The sequence below is a fragment of the Telopea speciosissima genome, chromosome 4 (assembly GCF_018873765.1).
Source record: "Telopea speciosissima isolate NSW1024214 ecotype Mountain lineage chromosome 4, Tspe_v1, whole genome shotgun sequence".
NCBI classification, from domain to species: domain Eukaryota; kingdom Viridiplantae; phylum Streptophyta; class Magnoliopsida; order Proteales; family Proteaceae; genus Telopea; species Telopea speciosissima.
In genome coordinates this window covers 19,618,539-19,639,838 of record NC_057919.1, presented here as the reverse complement: position 1 = coordinate 19,639,838, position 21,300 = coordinate 19,618,539, and the positions used below count along the sequence as shown (strand labels likewise).

At 40.7% G+C, this 21,300-nt stretch overlaps 1 protein-coding gene and 1 long non-coding RNA gene across 5 annotated transcripts in view; one reads left to right on the top strand and one right to left on the bottom strand.

Moving 5' to 3' along the window:
* Window positions 1–21,300, top strand: part of LOC122660423 (OVARIAN TUMOR DOMAIN-containing deubiquitinating enzyme 7) — a 72,817-nt gene that overhangs the window by 39,269 nt on the left and 12,248 nt on the right. For all 4 annotated transcript variants that reach the window (XM_043855725.1, XM_043855726.1, XM_043855727.1 and 1 more), the window contains exons 4-5: window positions 5,288–5,437; window positions 12,736–12,797. In XM_043855725.1, coding sequence (XP_043711660.1) covers window positions 5,288–5,437; window positions 12,736–12,797 — 212 coding nt within the window. The remainder of the gene's footprint in view (window positions 1–5,287; window positions 5,438–12,735; window positions 12,798–21,300) is intronic.
* Window positions 12,341–14,688, bottom strand: LOC122660424. The gene is made up of 3 exons (XR_006332684.1): window positions 14,519–14,688; window positions 13,669–13,671; window positions 12,341–12,351 (listed from the first exon to the last, which is right to left on the bottom strand). It is a non-coding gene; the product is annotated as an uncharacterized LOC122660424 (long non-coding RNA).

Sequence of the window (21,300 nt, the reverse complement as noted above, 5' to 3'; positions counted from 1 at the left end):
TGTAACACAATTTCCTCCCACAAATGTACAGTAACTTGTGGTGGATTTTCGATCATGAGAGCCAGCCCAGTCTGAGTCAGTGTAGGCCTCAATCTGGAGATGGTTATGACAAGATAATAAAACTCCTTTACCAGGGGCAAGTATCTCAAAATTCGGAACACTGCTTCCAGATGGTTAGACCGAGGGTCATGCATAAATTGACTAATAAGGCTCACAGCATAGGCAATGTCAGGCCTAGTGTGAGATAAATAAATGAGACGCCCGACTAACCGCTGATATCTCCCCTTGTCCACTGGTTCCCCATCAGTGTCTCGAAAACGAGCATTAGGCTCTATGGGAGTATCCACAGGAGAACAGCCTAGCATGCCAGTTTCTGAAAGAAGATCTAGAGTATACTTGCGTTGAGATAAAAATAGCCCTTGGGAAGAATGGGCTACTTCAATCCCTAGAAAATAGCGAAGTATGCCTAGATCCTTGATCTCAAATTCCTTGGCCAAATAAGTCTTCAACTTGGAAATTACAGCAGGGTTATTTCCAGTTACAACTATATCATCAACATATACGATGAGAAGAGTAATGATGCTGCCCGTCTTCTTGATAAACAAGGTGTGGTCTGCATTGCTTTGTTTATTCCCAAATGTCACCATGGCCTTCTGAAAGCGACCAAACCATGCACGTGGTGACTGTTTCAGACCATACAAAGCCCGTTTAAGTTTACACACCTTGGCTTGAGTTGCAGCAGATGAGAATCCAGGAGGAATATCCATATATACTTCTTCCTCTAATTCACCATGGAGGAAAGCATTTTTAACATCAAGTTGCTGTAGACTCCATCCCAGGTTCACAGCACAAGAGGGAATAACCCTGATAGTGTTCATTTTGGCAACCGGCGCAAAAGTCTCCAAATAGTCTATCCCATATGTTTGTGTAAACCCGCGAGGAACCAGCCTTGCTTTAAAGCGGTCAACAGTTCCATCAGCTTTTTGTTTAATTACAAAGACCCACTTGTAGCCCACAGTCTTCTTTTGTGGTGGAAGAATAACAAGATCCCATGTACCATTCTTCTTAAAAGCTTGCATTTCTTCGACCATGGCCTCTTTCCACCTAACATCTGCAAATGCCTCCTGCCAAGTCTGTGGTATGTAAACAGAAGATAAAGAGGAAACAAAAACATGAAATGAGGGGGACAAAGATTCATACGAAACAACCTGAGAGATTGGATGTTGCGTACAAGATCTTTTTCCCTTCTTAAGGGCAATGGGTAAATCAAGTGATGGATCAGAAATAATAGGAGAAGAATGTGAATGTGGAGGATCAGAAATATTACCAGAGGAAGTCTCATTCAGTCCTGGTTCAGAGGACAACTCTTGGTTCGGTAAGGCTGCAGTGTTGGGCTGTATTTGCCCCTTTTTCTTTCGATAATACTGCTGCTTAAAGTCTTTCTCTGGCTGAATCCGCTGCTGCTCCCCCTGGACAGCATCATCTTCTAAAGGTACATGATAATCATCAATGGGCTCCTGGAGGGAAGGAGGAATATGAATCGGCACATCTTCTAGAGTAGGTGTAGACTCCCCCTGAAGAGGTGCCGAAGAGGGAAAGAAAGCCACAGCTTCATGAAAAACAACATCCATGGAAACAAAAACACGACGAGAGGATGGATGATAACATTTATACCCTTTTTGGGTGGGAGAATAACCAATAAAAACACAGCAGAGACCACGAGGATCAAGCTTACCATGGGCATAGTGGTTACGAACAAAACAAACACATCCAAAAATCTTTGGAGGAATAATGTAAGAAGAACCCTTTAAAAGATCAAGAGGAGATTTATAGTCAAGGATCCGAGAGGGCATTTTATTAATAAGATAAGCTGTTGTTAAAACAGCCTCGTCCCAAAAATGAGAAGGAACATGCATTTCAAACATAATGGAGCGAGCTACATCAAGAAGATGCCTATTTTTGCTTTCAGCCACTCCATTTTGAGGTGGAGAGTCAACGCAACTAGTCTGATGAATAATACCTTGAGTAGCAAGAAGTAATTGGAATGCCCCGTCTAAATATTCACGACCATTGTCATTCCGAAGAGTTTGAATGTTGGCGTGAAATTGAGTTTGAACCATGCTATAAAAAACTTTAAAACAGGAAAACACTTCACTTTTGTGCCACATTAAATAAACCCAAGTGGTGCGTGTGTGACAATCAATAAATGTGACAAACCACTTAAAGCCAGAAATAGAGGATGTGCGTGAGGGACCCCAAACATCAGAATGAATCATAGAAAAAGGTTTGGAACATCTTTTATTTGAACTAGAATAAATAGAACGAGTTTGTTTTGCAAAAACACAGGCCTCACATAATAAAGTTTGAGGAATACAATGCTGAAATAAATCAGGAAAAATCTTAGCTAATGTTCCTAAAGGTGGATGTCCCAATCGACGATGCCAACGATGTAATTCAGATAGATGATGGTCAGCGGAAGTAGCAGTAAGAGCTTGTCCAGACTTGGCAGCAGTAGTACTAGAGATAAGATCATCGTCGAGCAAATAAAGTCTACCACGCATTTTACCAGCTCCAATCGTTCTCCCTGTCCCCAAGTTCTGAAAGACACAATGAGAAGGATAAAATACAGCTTTACAGTTGAGATCAGATGTTAAACTACTGATAGAAAGCAAATTGGAGGTTAACTTAGGGACATGCAAGACAGAGGACAAAGATAAAGAAGGAGAACAATGGACAGCTCCCTTCCCTGATAAAGAGGAAAGAGAACCATTGGCTATTTTGATTTTATCTTTGCCTGAAGAAGAAGAATAATGAAAAAATAAATTCGATGTACCAGTCATGTGATCATTGGCTCCGGAATCGATTATCCAAGGATGAGATAATGCCGAAGCACACTGACCAGCAAAATAAATACCTGGTGTGGGGAAAACAAGGTTGGATTCAGAAGAGGGAACCACAGTCGAGGTAGAGGCAGATGTAGATGGAGATGTGAGAGACCCAAGGTTGGTCATCATACGGCGAAATACAGCAAGTTCCTCCGCAGAAAGAGTGGCATTAGGGGCTGTTTCAGTAGCTTCAGAAAGGTTGGTCTGTGCACCACCACAATTACCACGACCACGGCCACGGCCACCACCATGGCCACCACCACGACCATCAGAAGAGTCAGATGGCCGACCATGCAATTTCCAGCAAAAATCCACAGTATGTCATTCTTTTCCACAATGGGTACATTTAAGAGGTTCCTTCTCAGACAAGGAACGGGTACCAGTATTAGAAGAACCACCCCCAGAAGTTGTTAAAGCTGATCTCTCTGGCTTTGTAGGTGGTAACATAGTGGAACGACGAGTATCCTCCAACTGTATCATAGAGTAGGCTTGTTCCAAATTGGGAAAAGGGGAACGATTCAAAACTTGAGACCGAAGCTGATCATACTTCACATTAAGTCCAGTCAAAAAAGTATAAACTCTGAATTTATCCTCCCTTTGCTGAAATTTTGTAATATCGGAAGGACAATCAAGTTGAAAGTTGTCATAGTAATCAAGCTCTTGCCATAGACTTCGGAGTTCAGAGTAGTATTGTGACAAAGTAAGTTCACCCTGTTTAGTTGCATGGAGTTTTCTTTGAATATCATAAACTTGTGCATCATTCCCTACCTGGGAATATGTATCCTTAGCAGCCTTCCAGATTTTGGCGGCTGTATCAAGCAGTATATAGCCACGGGTAATGGATGGGATCATAGTACTGAGAAGAAAAGACATTACCAAGGAGTTATTGGAACTCCACTTATCTTGTAATGGACCAGCATCACGTGGCTTAACAGTAGTCCCATTTATATAGCCCTTATAGCCCCTTGAATCAATGGAGAGAAACACTGATGTAGACCAGAGTAAATAATTTGTACCATCGAGCTTCACAGGGCTGACAGGAAAGGAGGGATAATCACGATGATTCCCTTGTGTGACAGATGGGCCAGTGGATACCACAATAGATTCTTCTGAATCAGGCATACTGATGAGGCTATCGATCAACAATTAAGAGTCCAAAATACAGAGATGATGTTCCAGAAAAATTGCAGATATGAAATCTTGCAAAAATAGTCTCGGTTTTGTTGAAGACGACCTGATCCCCTGTGGTTTCGATCTTAGAGTGCAGAAATCTGATGGAAAAAAATTTAAGACGAAGACCAGAAGAGACCTGGAGTGCCGAGAACCAAAAAAAATCAAAACTGTTGTGACTGATGAATATCGAGTCCAAAAAAAATTCTGCAGATGTGGAATCTTCAAAAAACTGATTCTGCAGATCTTCAATCTTCAAAAAAAGTCTGCAGATGTTCAATCTTCAAACAAACTGATTCTGCAGATCTGCAATCTTCAAAAACTGATCTCAATTTGTATGGAGATCATAAAAAAGTAGAAAGAAAAAGGAGGTAAAGGCTAGGGCAGGTACTAGATCATATTAGATCACCTCCAAGTACCGCCCCCATGGGAGAGTAGAGACCTTAGGAGAAGAGAGTCTCGGTTTGTAGAGGTAGGTTTAGGGTTTTAAGAAGGCTAGGTTAATCGATCTAAGAGAGATCGATCTTGAAGAAGGCAGAGATGGGAGAAGGAGGGAGATCGATTTGAATTTAGGAAATTATTTCTCAGGTATCAATAGTAAGCTCTAATACCATGAAGAAACCGCTTCATCTAAAAAGCCGACCTTGTAGGAAAGGGAGGAAACAATATGTATATCATACAGGAGCTTTTAACACGGCGGACTATCCAAAGGGGGACACGGGTGGATAAACAATTTTTTAACAATGAAGTATGAGGGTGGACCTTGGCGCAACAGTAAGGTTTCTCCATTGCGACCTAGTGGTCGTGGGTTCGAGTCGGGAAACAGCCTCTCCACAGTGGTATGGCTGCTTACATTATGACACTCCCCGGATCCCGCAGTGGTGGGAGACTCATGCACTGGGTTCACCCTTTGTTATAATTTATGAAGTATATGCCTTAAGTCATTTTACAATTGGACGATAAGTCTCAGCCTGACTAATGTATTGTTAAACTGGACCCCTTATTAGTAGGGGGTGGAAATTCCAACATGATGCAGCATATAAAAGAGTTGGAACATGTAACATGTCTTCTATTTAGATACTCATATATCTGGAAACTGTAATGCTATTTCGTCTTATAAATAATCTAGTTGCTCTTGCAGAATGCACATTCATTAATGATCTGCCCCATGCACTTTGATCCAGCTATACTGTTAAGCAATCTGATGCCAAAACTGTGTTTAACTTTAACAGAAGCATCGGGAGGATTTTGAGCCTTTTATTGAGGATGAGGTTCCATTTGATGAATATTGCCAATCTATGGAAAAAGATGGCACATGGGCTGGACACATGGAATTGCAAGCTTCTTCTCTTGTGACTCGTTGTAATATCTGCATTCATCGAGTAATACCTTTCTTCCTTCACCTTTTGGCAAAATATTCCTCATGGTTCCTATGAAACCAAAAGGTTGTCGGTTTCCTGTTATGCTTTTGGTGGTATGCCTAGGAGGTTTATGATTATATTATTTTCCTTCTGTTTGCCTCTTAATACATATACTAAATAGTTTGTTTGTTGTACTTTTGTAGATCTGAAAAATCAGAGAATACATTAAATGACATACTGTAAACAATGGAATTGTCGCTTCCTCGTTGACTATTTATTATGCAATAAGCCAGTCAGTTGAGTGTTGAATTGTTACTTTGAACTAATACTAGGAAACTATTATGTTAACCTTCATATGCAATTAATCTTTCTGACATTTGCGATACAATGGCTGCACATAGTGATGCAGTTATGATGCAGTATTCTCTTTAGAAAGAAGAGAAAAAATTCAGTTCCTGCGGTTTAGGCTGGTTTGGTCCAGATGTGAACCTTTCGGTTTGATTTGGTTTACCATAGAACCAATTTACTGTGCTCGTGAACAGTATCATGTGACCAGCCTTGCGTGTGGAATGTTTTGGTTTCCTTGAAGCCAGGATTTGTGGGACCATTTGAAGAGGTATTACATGCAGTTAAGTTCCTGAATTTCAGGAACCTTATCACTACACAAGTCATGGGCCAGTTTAGGACTTATTGCCTTAGTTTATTATTTCTAATTTGTTTGGACAGGGTGGAAAATTTGATTAGATTTAGTTTCCTTATTTATATTAGTTTCTTTTAGTTAAGGACTCCATCTCAGCCCACGCAAGAGGGAGATTTCCGCATTTGTTTGGTTTCCAAGTCAGTTACTTTAGTTCTTTAGGTTTTGTGGGTTAGAATAGGATTCTTCCTAGCACAGCCTGCATATGGTAGGAAGTTGCTTAGTCAGTTAAGTTGTTATTTCTTTATATAGTTACTTGTTTAAGTCAAGCAGGAACTCTCCTAAAGCAATCAACAATTGATAGCTTAGGATCAATTAGAAATTTGTTTTATTTCTTTCTGTTTTCAGTTTTACAAATGTGTAAGAGATTATATGTCATCCATGATTTGATTGAATAGAAAACAGCTAGTTTGTTTTAATTGTGGTTGTTGCCTCTATCTTCTCTCCCCATGATCTCCGTTCTCTCTCTTTCTATCTTGCAATCTCTCCTCTCTTTTCAATTTATTTCTCTTCCCACCACCAGCATTCTTTTGATCTGCATTAAATGATAACAGAGCCAAACCTGGCCATGTATACCTTTGTGTCATTTGCCCAATGGAAAGATGACTTCTTTGTTCATAGATGAAGGACGAAGTGAGAATTTTGTTTCACAGTCTGTGGTGGAGATGTTGTCCAAGACAAATGATGATGCAAACCCGAGAGGGTATGCAAGCCAAGATTGAATCTGGAAGAGAATAGGTAGGTATGAAAATAGATAGCTAGGTTGTAGAGCTGGAGTCCACCAGTCTACCAGCCGTAGGAGTCCCACCTGGGTTGCTGAGTCTCACAGCTCTTGTTTCTCACAAGGGTTCTCACTGGAGGAATTTTGAAATTCTGGGTTGCCTTTGAGAGCATCCAGGACTTGCAAGACAAATACTAAAAACTAGGAGATACTCTAGTGGCTATCAGACTTCTACTTCGAAACATGAAAGGACTCTTTAATAAACCTAGGAAATATGAAAACAAGCTACTACTAAGCCTAATCCCGTATGCCTTCCTTGTACCCACATTTTAGGCACATTAACGTGGCCCATTACAAAGAAAACACATGGAATCAAAGGCCCAATGCATACATAACTCCATCCAAGGCTTATTTCCAATAAAATAAGCCCATTATGTAACTTATCTGCATCATCCCTTCTTCTTTACTTACCTAACAGTCCCTTAGAAAATTCTGGTTATTATGAAATTGCCATTGCCCTTCGATTGCTTAAACTTTTCCTCAATCAGGTGGGCCCATAAGTGGTTAGGATTTCAGGACCCCGGATCCGCATCAATGAGGGATTCCAACTTCGAAATAGTGGATTGAGGAAGCCCAAAAACACTGGACTAGTAGATGTAAGAGTACAGCACAGATCTTATCAGCTCAAGGTGGCCAGCATAAGAGAGATGTTGGAGCTTTGGCCGTTGATGTTGTCATTGTTGTCAACACGGTCTGTTGGTCAACACACTGTCACAGTGGTTCTAGTGTTGCTGTGGAAGTGGCAGTATGCAGACATGGCTGAGGAAGGCAGAGAGGCTTACATGCACATGGATGATGTGTCATGTGAAGCTGAGAAGAGATGGGCTTACATGGTTGAGCTTTGTTAACAGATGAGTTATGCATAGGCGACTTGCAATATGGTGTTGTCAGTGTCAGTGAGATAGATGGCTAGTGTGTCAACCGTTTGGTGTTGGCCGGTCTCGGTCGGGCTTAATCGGGCACTACCAGTTTAAGAGATTGCACTGTTCCCGACCGATTATGTAGTCGGGCCTTTAGACGTTGGGCATGGACACAACACCATTCGGCCGGTTGGTTACCAGGCCATTATTGGGCTTAAGGATGGAGATTTGGCAACGCTTTTCCAGGCCATAATTGGGCTTCCAAGGATGGAGATGTTAGCAGAGTTTTTCCAGTTCTTGATCTCCTTGATGATTAAATTCCAATATTCATCTCACAGATCAACACAAAATTTCCATAGACGGTGAGTTTCAGACATAAGGTTTTTGGGATTTTGTCAATGGAGATACAGAGAGAAAAAAAAAGCAAATCAAACCTTTAATAGCAGCCGAAGCTGCGCCCCTGCGGGACAGACGAGATCCTCCCACTAAGAGCTCTCACTTTCAAATGAGATTAGAGATCCCTGGCATAAGAGGGGAAGGATACAGAAAAGAAAAGTGAAAGTAAAAAATTTTGATTTCTTCGTTTTTAAGTGGTTGAAAACAGAGCAAAAACCATGTGGAAGCCTCGACGATAAGCTCAAGAAAACAAAAATGTATGCTTCTAGGATTACATTTTGAGGAGAATTGCTTGAAGATGCTGAAACTGTGTGGCTGATCTTCCCGAAGACTTTCAGGGTTTCGAACCTTTTGGTGGAGAAATATAACAAACAAAATAATACTTTAATATTTTGTGTGATTTCAGTCGGTGGACGTCATCATTGATTCATTGATTATATAAATATGTCAGTGAAATACACATTCACGTGATCAGTCCATCAGCCATTATATATATATATATATATTAATATCATGCCAACAGAGTATAAAATCAATTCAATGACAAGTTTTGGTCAGTCGGTCGGTCTCCCAGTCTGCACTGGGAACGACCAATTAAAAATCGATCGGTTTTGAAGCCTGGCATGCTTACAAACGGTCGTGTCGGTCTCGGCTTTTCATTGGTTGGTACCGGTCGGCCCTACCGGTGCGGGCTTGTAATTGACACCCCTAGACGGCTTAGTTGACAGTAGGACAGGTACAGCTGGCATCGTCATGAGTTGGAATTTGAGAAATGTTTTTGGTATGATGAGAATGCACGTTCAAGTCCTAGTGTGATGAGGCAATATTGCCGAAGGTGAGAAGGTATTGCCATAGTGAAGGTTACTAGTATCTGCTGAAAACTGTATGTTTATGTTGTAGCAGTAACTTCACGTATTTTTTGAGATGATATCCAGTTGGATTTTGGAGTTGCTCAAAACATGAGAAATGAATATCTTTGAGTTATCTTTCCAACAAAATTTGAATGAGTTCAATCCGATATCGGGGTGGAAAGATGTGGGACGATCATTATCTGCACATCAGTCAGGTTCAAGACCAGTTTTGAGACCCGTGCACTGATTCTGGGTTGTTGATGTCTTCATGAAAAATGTAGCCCTTTGAGTCCTCTGTACACAAGAAAAGAAATGGGGTCATTCGGAGTTCGGGACGAGGAAGTTATGGTCATTTCCGTCGAGGGTGTTCATTCTGCCCAGTTTTTACTTCAACAGTCTTCCACAGGTCATACGACGGTTGTCCGTGGGATCTTCCGTGGCGTCTTCCGTGATAGTTAGAAGCTAATGCATCTAAGATGCATATACCATGGACTTCCCTCCTTGGAGCAATCTGTGGTAATGGTTTCAACACATGATTGTTCAGTTTACCTGACTTTGGATAGATTTTTGTGCACATTTCCAGGCAGAATTTGAGAAGGCTATTTCTGTGAAAGTTGTAGATTTTTTAGTCTACTTTCAGATGCAAAAAGAATCAGCCCAATCGGAGATATACAAAGGGAGTTATGCCTTCCGGACTGACCAAAGGTCATTCTACCAGGCACAACCAGTCTAAACCAAGCGGTTGGACAATGCACAGGATTAGGGTTATTGTGAGCCTATTTAAGAAATTTTTTGGAACGTCATTGTGAGTTCTTTCTTGCACAAGAAGAGGGAGCTGTCTCAAGGGAGAGAAGAGAGGCTCTAAGAAGACCTTTGAAGATCACTTTCACGCAGGTAATCGTTTACTCCATTGAAAGGATTCTTCATGTGCATTATGCTTCATCAAAGGTCTTTGGGTTGAAAGAAGAAGTTGAGAAGGAGGAGAAAAAGAACAAACCTAGGGTTTGTGTGAAGAGAAGTATTAGGAAGGAAGAGGAGATTATCGGTGATTGGAGACGTCAATGTACCACATCTCCGGAGATTGCCCGAGTCAGTACTTGTATGTATTGGGAGGGATTTGCATTTGTCTTGAACTTGTAATCAGGGCATTCTTATGAGCCCATTGTTATTTGTTTTCTGGGTGTCTAGTGGGGGCTGCACAGAGAGCGGTTGTAGCTCCTTGGTAGACGTGGCTACCTAAAGCCAGGTGTTGTAGCACCTTCACTGTTGTAGCTGTGTAAATTTGGGTTGTAGCCTTAGCCTTTGTAGTAGCAAGGATGGAAGCAAGGGTAGTGGCTCCTGGGTCATTGTTGCGATCAAAATTGTGAAGTATATTGAGCAATATACGAAGCCCTTTGTGGGCATTGCTCCGTGGATGTAGGTACACTGCCGAACCACGTTACATCTGTGTGTTTATGGTTTGCTTGTTATTTCGATATTGGAGTGTGGTTTCTGCAGGATGGGTGTGCATTACCTGGTATACCTAGCCATGTTGTGGTTGCGAGGTGGATATACATACGACTGTGTGTGATTGTTGAAAAGGCCAACGCCAACCAATCTGTTATTGACAGACGTGTCTGTGCCTGTGCGTTTGAGCAACTGTGACACCGACGAATGAGTTGAGAAACGAACGAGTTGAATCAAGTTTTTGAGGGTCACTGATTCACCCCCTCTTAGTGACTTTGGGACTAACAAGAGAAGCTTCCCTTTCCAAAGCTGAAGCTTTTTGCAAAGGCGATCCAGGATAGGGGGCAAAGATGGGCAGCCAATCTGGAGGGGATCAAAGGTAAGCCCAAATACTTGACCGAAAGACGGCCCAAGGAGAACCCAAACATCTCTCTAAAGCAAAACAAATCTGCCTCACTAACCCCAGCTAGGAAGAGGAGAGTTTAGAGTGTTGGTGAGAAGCCCAGCCATATGTTGGCAGAGTTTCAAGCAAAGACAAAATGGACTGAACTGAAGGGAAGTCAGCTTTAGAGAATATCATGAGATCTTCTGCAAAGGCCAAATGGGAGATCTTAAGAGATTAAAAAATTGTACATAGGGTTGATGAGAGGCTGGTCCATGCTAGATTAGATGCATCTGGAAAGAAGTTCAAGAGATAGAGTGAAGAGGTAAGGGGAGAGGGGACAGCTCTGACAAATGCCTACAGACGAAGAGAAGAACCCAGTGGGACATTGACCAAAACTGAGAAGCGGGGAGAAGAAATGCAATGGTAAATCCAGCTGATGAAGATAAGAGGAAAGGACATATTATGCATGACAGTAATGCTAAAGTCCCAGGATAAGGAATCAAAGGCTTTGTGAAGGTCTATTTTCATAAGGGTAATAGGGGGATGGATTTTCTGTCAAAGCCTTTGACAAGCTCGGAGCAGAGGAGAATGTTATTAATGGTAATGGTGGATTGCAAGGATTTTGGCAGTAAAATTGTAAAGAAGGTTGCAAAGGGAGATGGGACGAAGTCAGACATAGAGGAGGCACCTTCTTTCTTGGGGATGAGGTAGAGAAAGGTTTGGTTTTTGCCTTTAATCAGGCTGGGATTATAGAAGAAACTCCGCAGCGATAAAATAGGGTCTGGTTTGATGATATCCCAAGAGGAGAAGAAATTCATATTAAACCCATACACTCCTTAACTTATTATTACTTAGTTGTTTGGATATTTTCTTATTTATATTAGTTTCTTTTAGTTAAAGACATTCTATCTCAGCCCACCCAAGCGGGAGATTTCCTCATTTATTTGGTTTCCTATTTAGAGTCGGTTACTTTAGTTTAGGTTTTTTGGATAGAACAGGATACTTCCTAACACAGCCTGCGTAGGGAAGGAAGTTTCCTAATCAGTTAAAGTTTTTATTTCTTTATTTAGTTGCTTGTTTAGGTCAAGTAGGAACTCTCCTAAAACAGTCAATGATTGGAGAGCTTAGGATCAACTAAAATTCTGTTTTATTTATTTTTCTGTTTTCAGTGTTATAAATATTTAAGAGGCAAGATCCTTCCCACGATTTGATTGATTAAAAAATAGTTAGTTTGTTTTGGGATGGACTATGGAGGTTGTTGCCTCTATCTTCTCCCTCCCCCCACACTTTTGTGATTCTCTCTCTCTCTCTCTCCTCTCTCCCCTCTCTGTTTCCATCTTGCGATCTCTTTTCTCCTCAATATCTTTCTCTCCCCACCACCAACAGATCCTTCTTTTGATCTGCATTACTTTGTATTCCACTTAAATCAAACCATCCTATTCTTGATACCTGACGTCTGGATGTTTCTTTATACAACCTTACATTCTTACCTCTGTTTAGCTTCCCTGATGCCTTGACTCTTACTCCAATATCTTCTTGCAGTAGTAGTCTTAAAAAAACCTGCTAATTACCTATATATGATACATTATCTGGCAAATTCAGCCATGAGATTGTCCACTATTCTTTCAAAATGAGTATAAAGTGAGCTCCCTCAATATTTGGCAACTTTCCAATGGGGAAACTTCATGTGCTCCTTTATAATGATCATGCACCATTTTTTTAAATCAATGATTGCCTTGAAATCATGTGTCAGTTTTATTGGATTCATAAAATTGTCAAAAGTGCTATTTGATGAATGATCATAGCATAAATGTGCATATGGATATTAGATTTGTACACACATTACAGCAAAATGTAGTATAATATGCATATTCATTCTGCTTAGGACTGCACTTTGATGCAGATGATGTCACCAAGGTGGTATGTAAGGAACTTCGATGACCATGGAGTTCATATGATCCATTTGTAAGTGCTTTTAGATCCTATATTTGGTTGAATCTATTTTTCTTTTCCCTGATCCTTTAACGAACTGGGATATGTGTTGGTGTTATGTACATGTGTTAGATCTCTGATTATGATGTTATTCTTGATGTAGTCTTATAGCCCACTTTAGCCCCACCTCCCCAAAAAAAAGATGTTATCCTTGCTGTAATATCTTTTTTTTTCCTTCAAAATGATCTCTTATCCTGGAGTACCAAGTAAAATAAATTGTTTCAGCCTATAATTGAAAGCTAAGAATATAAATGCAAATTTCGCAGAGAAGATCTTGAACAAAACATTTAGTTTGGCTTCTAGTGAGAAATCTAATCCATTATTTTTTATAGTTTATGTTCACAGATGAAGACATAGTTTGTTTATCATTTTTCTTAGCCGCAAAATTTCAGACTATATATAGCTGTGCTCTGTCAAGTGACTAAGTATCTGCATTCTCAGTGAAGGCTTGAAGAATAGTGGGCATTCCCTGTGCACACACACCCCAAATAAGTATCAAGAATAACATCATACTGCTTGTTAAACAGGTATATATGTTGACATACTGCTTGTTTTCACTTTCAAATCATGAGCAATTAAATTGCTAATCTGTAACTTTTATTGTGGGTACTCGCATAGTTGTTAAAGCATTGGCACCAGGTGAATAGGCGGTTCTTGAACCCTAGTTGACCGGTTGCCTTACTGTTCAAAGCTCCCAGACAGAAAATAGGGGGAAAAGAAAGGGAAAATATGAGGATTAGGGGGAGGAAATGGGAGGAACAGGAGGAAAAGAGAGGAAATAGGGAGACAAGTGAAGAAAATGGAGGAAAATAGAGAATAAGAAGGAAAGCCAGAGCACTACCACCCCCTCGGTCGCCACCATCATTGCCACAATGCTGCAGTATCAGCAGAGGTGTAAGAAGAGGAAGAAGAAGAAGGTTGCAGCAGTAGCAGGCGCAGCTCTCGCTGCCATTGTAGGACAGACACCGCTGCAACTGTGACTGCTGATGCAAGACCAGGAGGAGGCGGAGAAGAAGACGAATATGGAGGAGAAAGAGGAGGAGGAATAAGATGGAGAAGGCACGTACCTGCTATCAGTTTCTTGCTCAAGGTCTTCTAAACCATTGAGGTGGTCTCAGTCATAATCTGGCATCGAGAAGAGAGGAATAAACATTGCAAATGCTGCTTCCAAATGGCCTCTATTTCCTTTTTTTTAAGTGAAAAAGTTGATATATTTTACCCACTAACCTTCTCATATTTATAATTTAAAGGGGTTTTTTCAAACGCCCCCCTCAAATAGCCCATGCGTACAAATGCACCCCTGAACTTTCACTAATTCCAAATGCATCCTTACTTTCCAAACTTTGTAACACTCTAGTCCAGTCCGTTAGTCTGGGATGTTAGACGTTAGTTTCAGGGAATCTAATGACCAAAATGCCCTTATGCACTCAGCTTCCCCAAATTGTTTAGGTTTGAAACTAAACAATAAAATGAATTGCTAAGAAAACAGAACAGTCAGTAAGTAACCTGCAAGTATATCTATCAGAAATCAACAAAAATAAACAAAAAACCACACATACAGAAAATATCTAAACAAAATCAAATTGTTAAGAAAACAAATTATGCTTAATTAGAAAATCTGAGGGAAATTTGCACGTAAAAATCGTTAAAAGAAAAGGATTATTAATTTTTCTTTTTTTATTTTTAATTGATACCTGTACATGAAAATGTCAAGCCCATGAAGCTTCTTCTTGCACAGGTAGCAAGAGTTCAAGAAATTAGCAGCCTGAAATACGGTTCCAGTCCCCACCATCCCAGCATACATGGGTGGAGATGACGGAGGGAAGACTTGTGAATACCCCCAGTTGCCACCAGTGGCGACGGCGACGGCGACAGCAGCAGCGGCAGTAGCATCGGCGGTAGTAACAGTATCTTGGGGCTTGTCATCGAAGTACTCACGTTTCTTGACGGAATCATTCCCAAAATGAGAAACAACACAAGTATAGCTCTCAGACAACTCCATCTCATCCGTCTCCAAATGGGTCCGCTAAATTTAGAGACGGGTTTAGCGGAAACGATCGGAATCGGCAGTGATCTTGATGAAACTGCTATTTTAGCAGTTCTGCTACTCTTAGAAGAGAAAAGCTTCATGGGTATCGTTGCTTTCATTCATAGCAGTGACGATTCCAAGCCCAACAACATTTCCTTTGAAATAATTCCTCAGAGAATCTGCCTGGGCCTTGAAATTGAAGTCCATTGGAGAAGAAGAGTTGGGAGATTTCGATCCATGATAGGGTCGATTCAGATAGATTGGTGAAAATGGACAGGTTGATAAAGGGTATCTTCTTCCCTGAGGGAGGATTTGCAGTATGAGATGTCTATGGGAGAAAAGGCTGGAAGAAGAGGGAAGGAGGAGGAGTAAAGAGGTTTATTCGATTTTCAGTTTCAAACCCCAAATGATTTGGGGAAGATGAGGGCAATTTGGTCACTTTACTCTTTAATTTTGGTGAATTTTTATCATAAGGGCATTTTGGGCATTAGATTCCCTGAAACTAACGTCTAACATCCCAGACTAACGGACTGGACTAGAGTGTTACAAAGTTTGGAAAGTAAGGATGCATTTGGAATTAGTGAAAGTTCAGGGGTGCATTTGTACGCATGGGCAATTTGAGGGGGGCGTTTGAAAAAATCCCTTTAAATTATAAATATGAGAAGGTTAGTGGGTAAAATATATCAACTTTTTCACTTAAAAAAAAGGAAATAGAGGCCATTTGGAAGCAGCATTTGCAACGTTTCATAAGGGCATTTTGGTCATTAGATTCCCTGAAACTAATGTCTAACATCCCAGACTAACGGATTGGACTAGAGTGTTACAAAGTTTGAAAAGTAGGGGCGCATTTGGAATTAGTGAAAGTTCAGGGGTGCATTTGTACGTATGGGCAATTTGAGGGGGGCGTTTGAAAAAAAAACCTAATATAAAGGGAATGAAGTCATTATTTTACACATAAGTCCCCCCTGTACAATTAATACTATTAGGACAAGCGTATCTGTATTTTAAGCATGGAACATCATACATATGGGTCTATAGTTATTTGATTGAACATACATGGTGCATGACAAGGAAACCTGGATTTTCAGTCTTGGCCTTCCTCACTTCTGTGGGCTACTTTGTGAACAGATTGAAAAGAATCCTATTAGTTATGGAGACTGTTATTAAACTGGGCTTGGCAATGTCTTGAACAGTGACTCTCACTAGTGAATCCACACACCCTCTTCCATCTAGATAGTTTTTTTTTTGTCATAATCAAACTTTTAAATATGAAAATTTTTTGAACCACTTTTTCCTTCAATTTTTAAAAAAAGGGGAAAGAGAATCTTCTTGTAGACTTGTTAGTACCAGATTGTTTGCTTCGAGTCAGTGCTCTGGTATTATTTTAGAATATAATAAGGGTAGACTTTACTAAAACAACAAGTAGTCAACCCAAACCACAAGTAGGACTGTGGATATAAATTCCAGCAAAATAAAAGGACCGATTGGTGAGGAACCAGGGCTCAGATTAAGTTTCTCTTTGGTATCATTTTTCATTTTCATTTTGGCCTATTAAAAAAAAATCATTACTAAAAACCATTTTGATCAAAAAATAAAAACTGTTTGGTAACTACTAAATACAATAGTTTGTAGAACGAAAAATAAGTTTGGTAACTACCTATATGTAAATAATTTTTAGAGAAATTGGCCCAAAACCCATATATATTTTAGTGGTAGGTGAAGAAATTCTCCCATCACCCATCTTCTTTCTCAAATCAACTCTAAACCGTAAAGGGATGGGGAAATGTGATTTTCACCACCAAAAGCGTCTTCGCTCTCTTTGCCATGCTCTCTCTCTTTCCTTTTTCTCTCTACAGCTAACTGTGGAAATGTGATTTTTCATCACCAAAAAACAAGTGGTCAGATGGAACCCAAGTAACTGTCGAGTGCTCTTCCAATAGAGGATAATGATGCCCTTAAAGCCTGAACAGATCTGCTGGCAAGATATTGAGTAATTAAGAAATCGATGTGGGGAGATTTCTTTTAAAAAACAGAGTATCGCCTACTGTTTTGGAGAAATCAAACTGCAGCAACTTAGGAGATAGAGATAGCCCACAAATTGGATCAAGGGTACCTCCCACCAGTAGTAAGTAGCCCTTAAAAATTGAGCAGCACCAAGTGGCTAGATGAAAAGTAATTTGCAGATATCGATCTCTTCAAAAACAAATTCCAGAATGTAGTTGATAGCAGAAATATTCATATAACTTGATTGCGGTAGACAGAAATCTTCATGGATCAGCAGGGTAGGTAGTTGAGAAGCCAAATCATGATTTTTGGATGTCTTCTCTTTTCGTGGGGTTTTGATTTGATTTTTGGGGCCCCGATTCCGCTCAATCCCAGACCGCAGAGGTGAGGCTCATTGCAGGAAGAAGAAGAGCCCCGATTCCGCTCAATCCCAGGCTGCAGAGGTGAGGCTCGTTGCAGGCAGAAGGAGGAGGGGGCTTACCTTTCTAAAATAAGAGCAAATGTCTATTTTACCCCTCATATTTGGGTCTTATGATCATGTGCTCATTAAAGAGCGAAAAAATGAAGGAAAAACAGATTTTGGCTATAATCCATAATAGACTCTTGAGTCTATTATCATTTTGGGGGTGTTTTCATTTATTTTAAATAATAACAAGTTTCAAAAGTGATACCAAACACATGAAAAAATGAAAAAAATGTCAGAAAATGAAAACGAAAAATGATACCAAAGAAGCCCTAACCCCAATTCTTGTTGAATGAGCAATAGGGTTTAGGAATGGTACCCCAAAGTTTGATGGTGATCCAAGGGCTGGATTGCTGGATGTAATTGGAGTAATAAAATAGAAAGTAAGGAGATAAATTTAGCTCAAGTCTTACAAAAGTAACTCTGGACTTTACATTCATGATCAGAGACAATCAATTCCGGCAGTCCAGGTAGTTGCACCACATCTTTGAAGAATATGGTGGCAGTGTGGCTTGCATAATAGGTCTTCCGACAAGGTATGAAGTAAGCCATCTTTGAAAACTTGTCCACCACCACAAATATGGAATCACGCTTTTTTCCAGTAAGGGGTAAGCCAAGCACGAAGGCCATGTTGATATGCAGCCACGGTGTATGAGGTACAGGCTGCGGGGAGTATAATCTCGTGTTTTGTTTCCCTTCTTTAGCAATCTGGCATGTACGACACCTTTCTATCACATGTTGAATGTCTCTTTTAAGATGTGGCCAGTAGTAGAGATCAGCCACCTGAGATCAGGATTTATCCTTACGAAAGTGTCCTTCCAATCCACCTCCATGTAGCTCCCATATAAGGTTCTGATTTAAAGATGTGATGGGGATGCATAGGCGAGCTCCTAAAAAGAGGAAACCATCATGTAAGAAATACTTTGCATTGGTACCTCCTTGAAAATCTGATAAACATTTTTTTTTTGGTGAATAAAAATGCATTCCCAAAAACAGGACAGAAAAGAAGAGGGGGGGGGGGGGAAGCTATACAAAGACCCAAGCCCTAACAAGCCCTAAAGGGGCAGCTAGGAGTCTGAATAAAAGAAACATCAAAGCTCCAAAATGAAGCAATGTGCCTATTTCTAGGAGAGTCAACAAGAGAGCCAAATCGAAGAATTTGCAGCTTAGAGCTAACATCAAAGAAGATGGCTTTCCAAATCTTATCAAAAAATCAGGAATTGGAGGTCCATCTTCTAAGATTTCTTTCCATCCAATTGTGAGAAATGACAGCCCCTAGCACAAGACTTTACTAAATCTGATAAACATTAGCAAAATCAGTATCGTAAGGGCACTACTCAGTTTTGATATGGTCAAGGCTTGTACCTTGAGCATAGAGGGTATTCAAGGTGAGCACTTTTCTACTCAACACATCATCAACTTGGCTCTCTATTCCAGCTTTAAACTTCAAGGCAAAAATAAACTCTTGGAGGTACGCTTACCATTTGACATGCCGGTTGCTTATTGTTCTTGGGGAGTGCAAATGTTTGAGAGCTTCATGATCCTAGAAAAGTGCCGCCATTGCTTCAAGACTTGTACTACTGCATATAGTTCAAGATCGTAGGTGGGTACCTTCTTTTCGCATCATTCAACTTTTTACTATAGAAAGCGATAGGGTGACTACCTTGCATTGGAACATCACCAATGCCAATGTGAGAAGCACCCGTGGCAACTTCAAATATGTGGTCAAAATCTGGTAGTAACATCGGAGCCTTCGTAATTTTCTATTTGATAAGTACGAAGGCTTTAATAGCGGCTGGAGTCCACTGGAATTTGCCTTTGCTTTGCTTTATGCACTCAGTAATTGGTGCCATGATAGCACTGAAACTTTTAATGAATCGTCGATTGAAAGATGCTTTGATGCTAAGCCATGAAAACTTCGGACCTCCATAAGAGTCTTTGGTATGGACCAATCGATGCTTTGAATCTTCTCTGTATCAGCTTCCATGCCTCTTGATGATACTATGAAAACAAAGAACCTTAGGTAATATGAACAAACACTTCTTGAGGTTGATGTAGAGCTTTTCAGCTCGTAGGACTTGCATCACACACCTCAAGTGGTCTAAATGGTCTTCCTTCTCTTTACTGTAAATTAAGATATCATCAAAGTAAACAAAAAGGAACTTGCTGTTAAAGGGACGAAGTGCATGTTCATGACCCTCATAAAGGTGCTAGGGACATTTGTAAGGCCAAATGGCATGACCTTCCATTCATATAATCCATCCTTTGCTTTGAAAAGGCATCTTCCATTCGTTTACCGAATGGACACAAATCTAGTGATAGCCACTTCTAAGATTTATCTTGGAAAAGGTTGTTTCTCCTATCAGCATGTCTAACATGTCATCAAGTCGAGGAATAGGAGGCCTGTACTTGATGGTGATGTTATTAACTGCTAGACTATCAATGCACATGTGCCATGGTCCATCTTTCTTCAGAGTGAGTAAGGTTGTTACGACTTACGACACATGTGCTCATGCTTTATTGAATGAATCCTTTCCTCAATAGTTCATCCACTTGTATCTTGAGCTCGGCATGCTCAGTAGGGCTAAGACGGTAAGTGGGAAGATTAGGAAAGACCGACTCTGGCACTAGATAAATGGTGTGCTGAATATCTCTCATGGGTGGGAGCTCGTCGGTTAAGTCCTTAGGCACTAGGATTGCAAAATCATAAATTAAATCCTTTATAGGTTTAGGAAATTTATTTTCAGTCATGGAAACAACTTCCTTTGTTACTAAGGCCAATATCAAACCAGTCTCCTTGGTAGTTTCGATGAACTCTTGATGTGGTAAAGCCAAGAGTTTCATGTCCGTATGCTGCTTCTTGCTGGACTGTTTGCTCTCTTGCCGTTCTTTGCTGTTTGCACTCTTTTTTGCTTACTGGTCCTTGTTCAAGAACTGTAAAATCTGTTACCTTTTTGCTTGAGCAGCCTTGATCTTTTGTTTTCATCCAGTATATTGATTGGGTTTGGCAGCAAAGGTGTACCAGTGTACCACTGAAGTCAAAGAAACATTGGTTCTTCATGCTACCTACCAACACATTGTTATCATACATCCATGGTCTTCCAAGAAGTAGATCAGTCAACACCATTGCTATAACGTCACACCATACACTCTCCTCATAACCAGCCAGCTTTATAGGCACAGAACACCACTGGTCTACCTCAAGTGTGTTATCTCAGGGAAACCTTGTAAGGTTGTGGGGGCTGCTCCTTGTTAGGATCGAAGCCCTTGCCAATCCCCCAAAAGATGTCTTGTGAGGGAAGGTGCAACTTTAATACTATAACCCTTGCGCACCATACACCACAAGCACCACGTTTCGAGCCGGGATCTGGGCAGGGCATTTTGGGTACATTACTCCCCCAACAATCCCCCCCCCCCCAAATGCACGCCCAATAACAGAGCACCCATGGCACTGGGGAGACTCGAACACGCGACCTGCTCTGATATCAATTGTTAGGATCAAAGCGCTTGCCAATCCCTCAAAAGACGCCTTGTGAGGGAAGGTGCAACTTTAATACCATAACCCTTGCACACCATACACCACAAGCACCACGTTTCGAGCCAGGATCTAGGCAGGACATTTTGGGTACATTACACCCCCGACAATCCTGTTGCAACTTACCTTCAGTGATTAAAGCTTGTGATACAACGTTCACGCAGCTGCCACTGTCTACAATGACTTGAGCTTTAAGTGATCCACTAGACATACGAGTGGTAGAAGATACAATGCCACATTGCCATAGTCAATCTTCACCTTTGGATTCGGCGGCCAGGATACGATTCACAACATGTATGTCATATATATCTTCATTCTCCTCATCTATTATATCAATATCATAGGACTCGTTCTCAAGGGCTGCATTAACGAGGGTCTCATCATCTTGGGGATCACAAAATTGAGCCTCTGAGTTGGCTTCAATGGCTGTTATGATGGAATTACT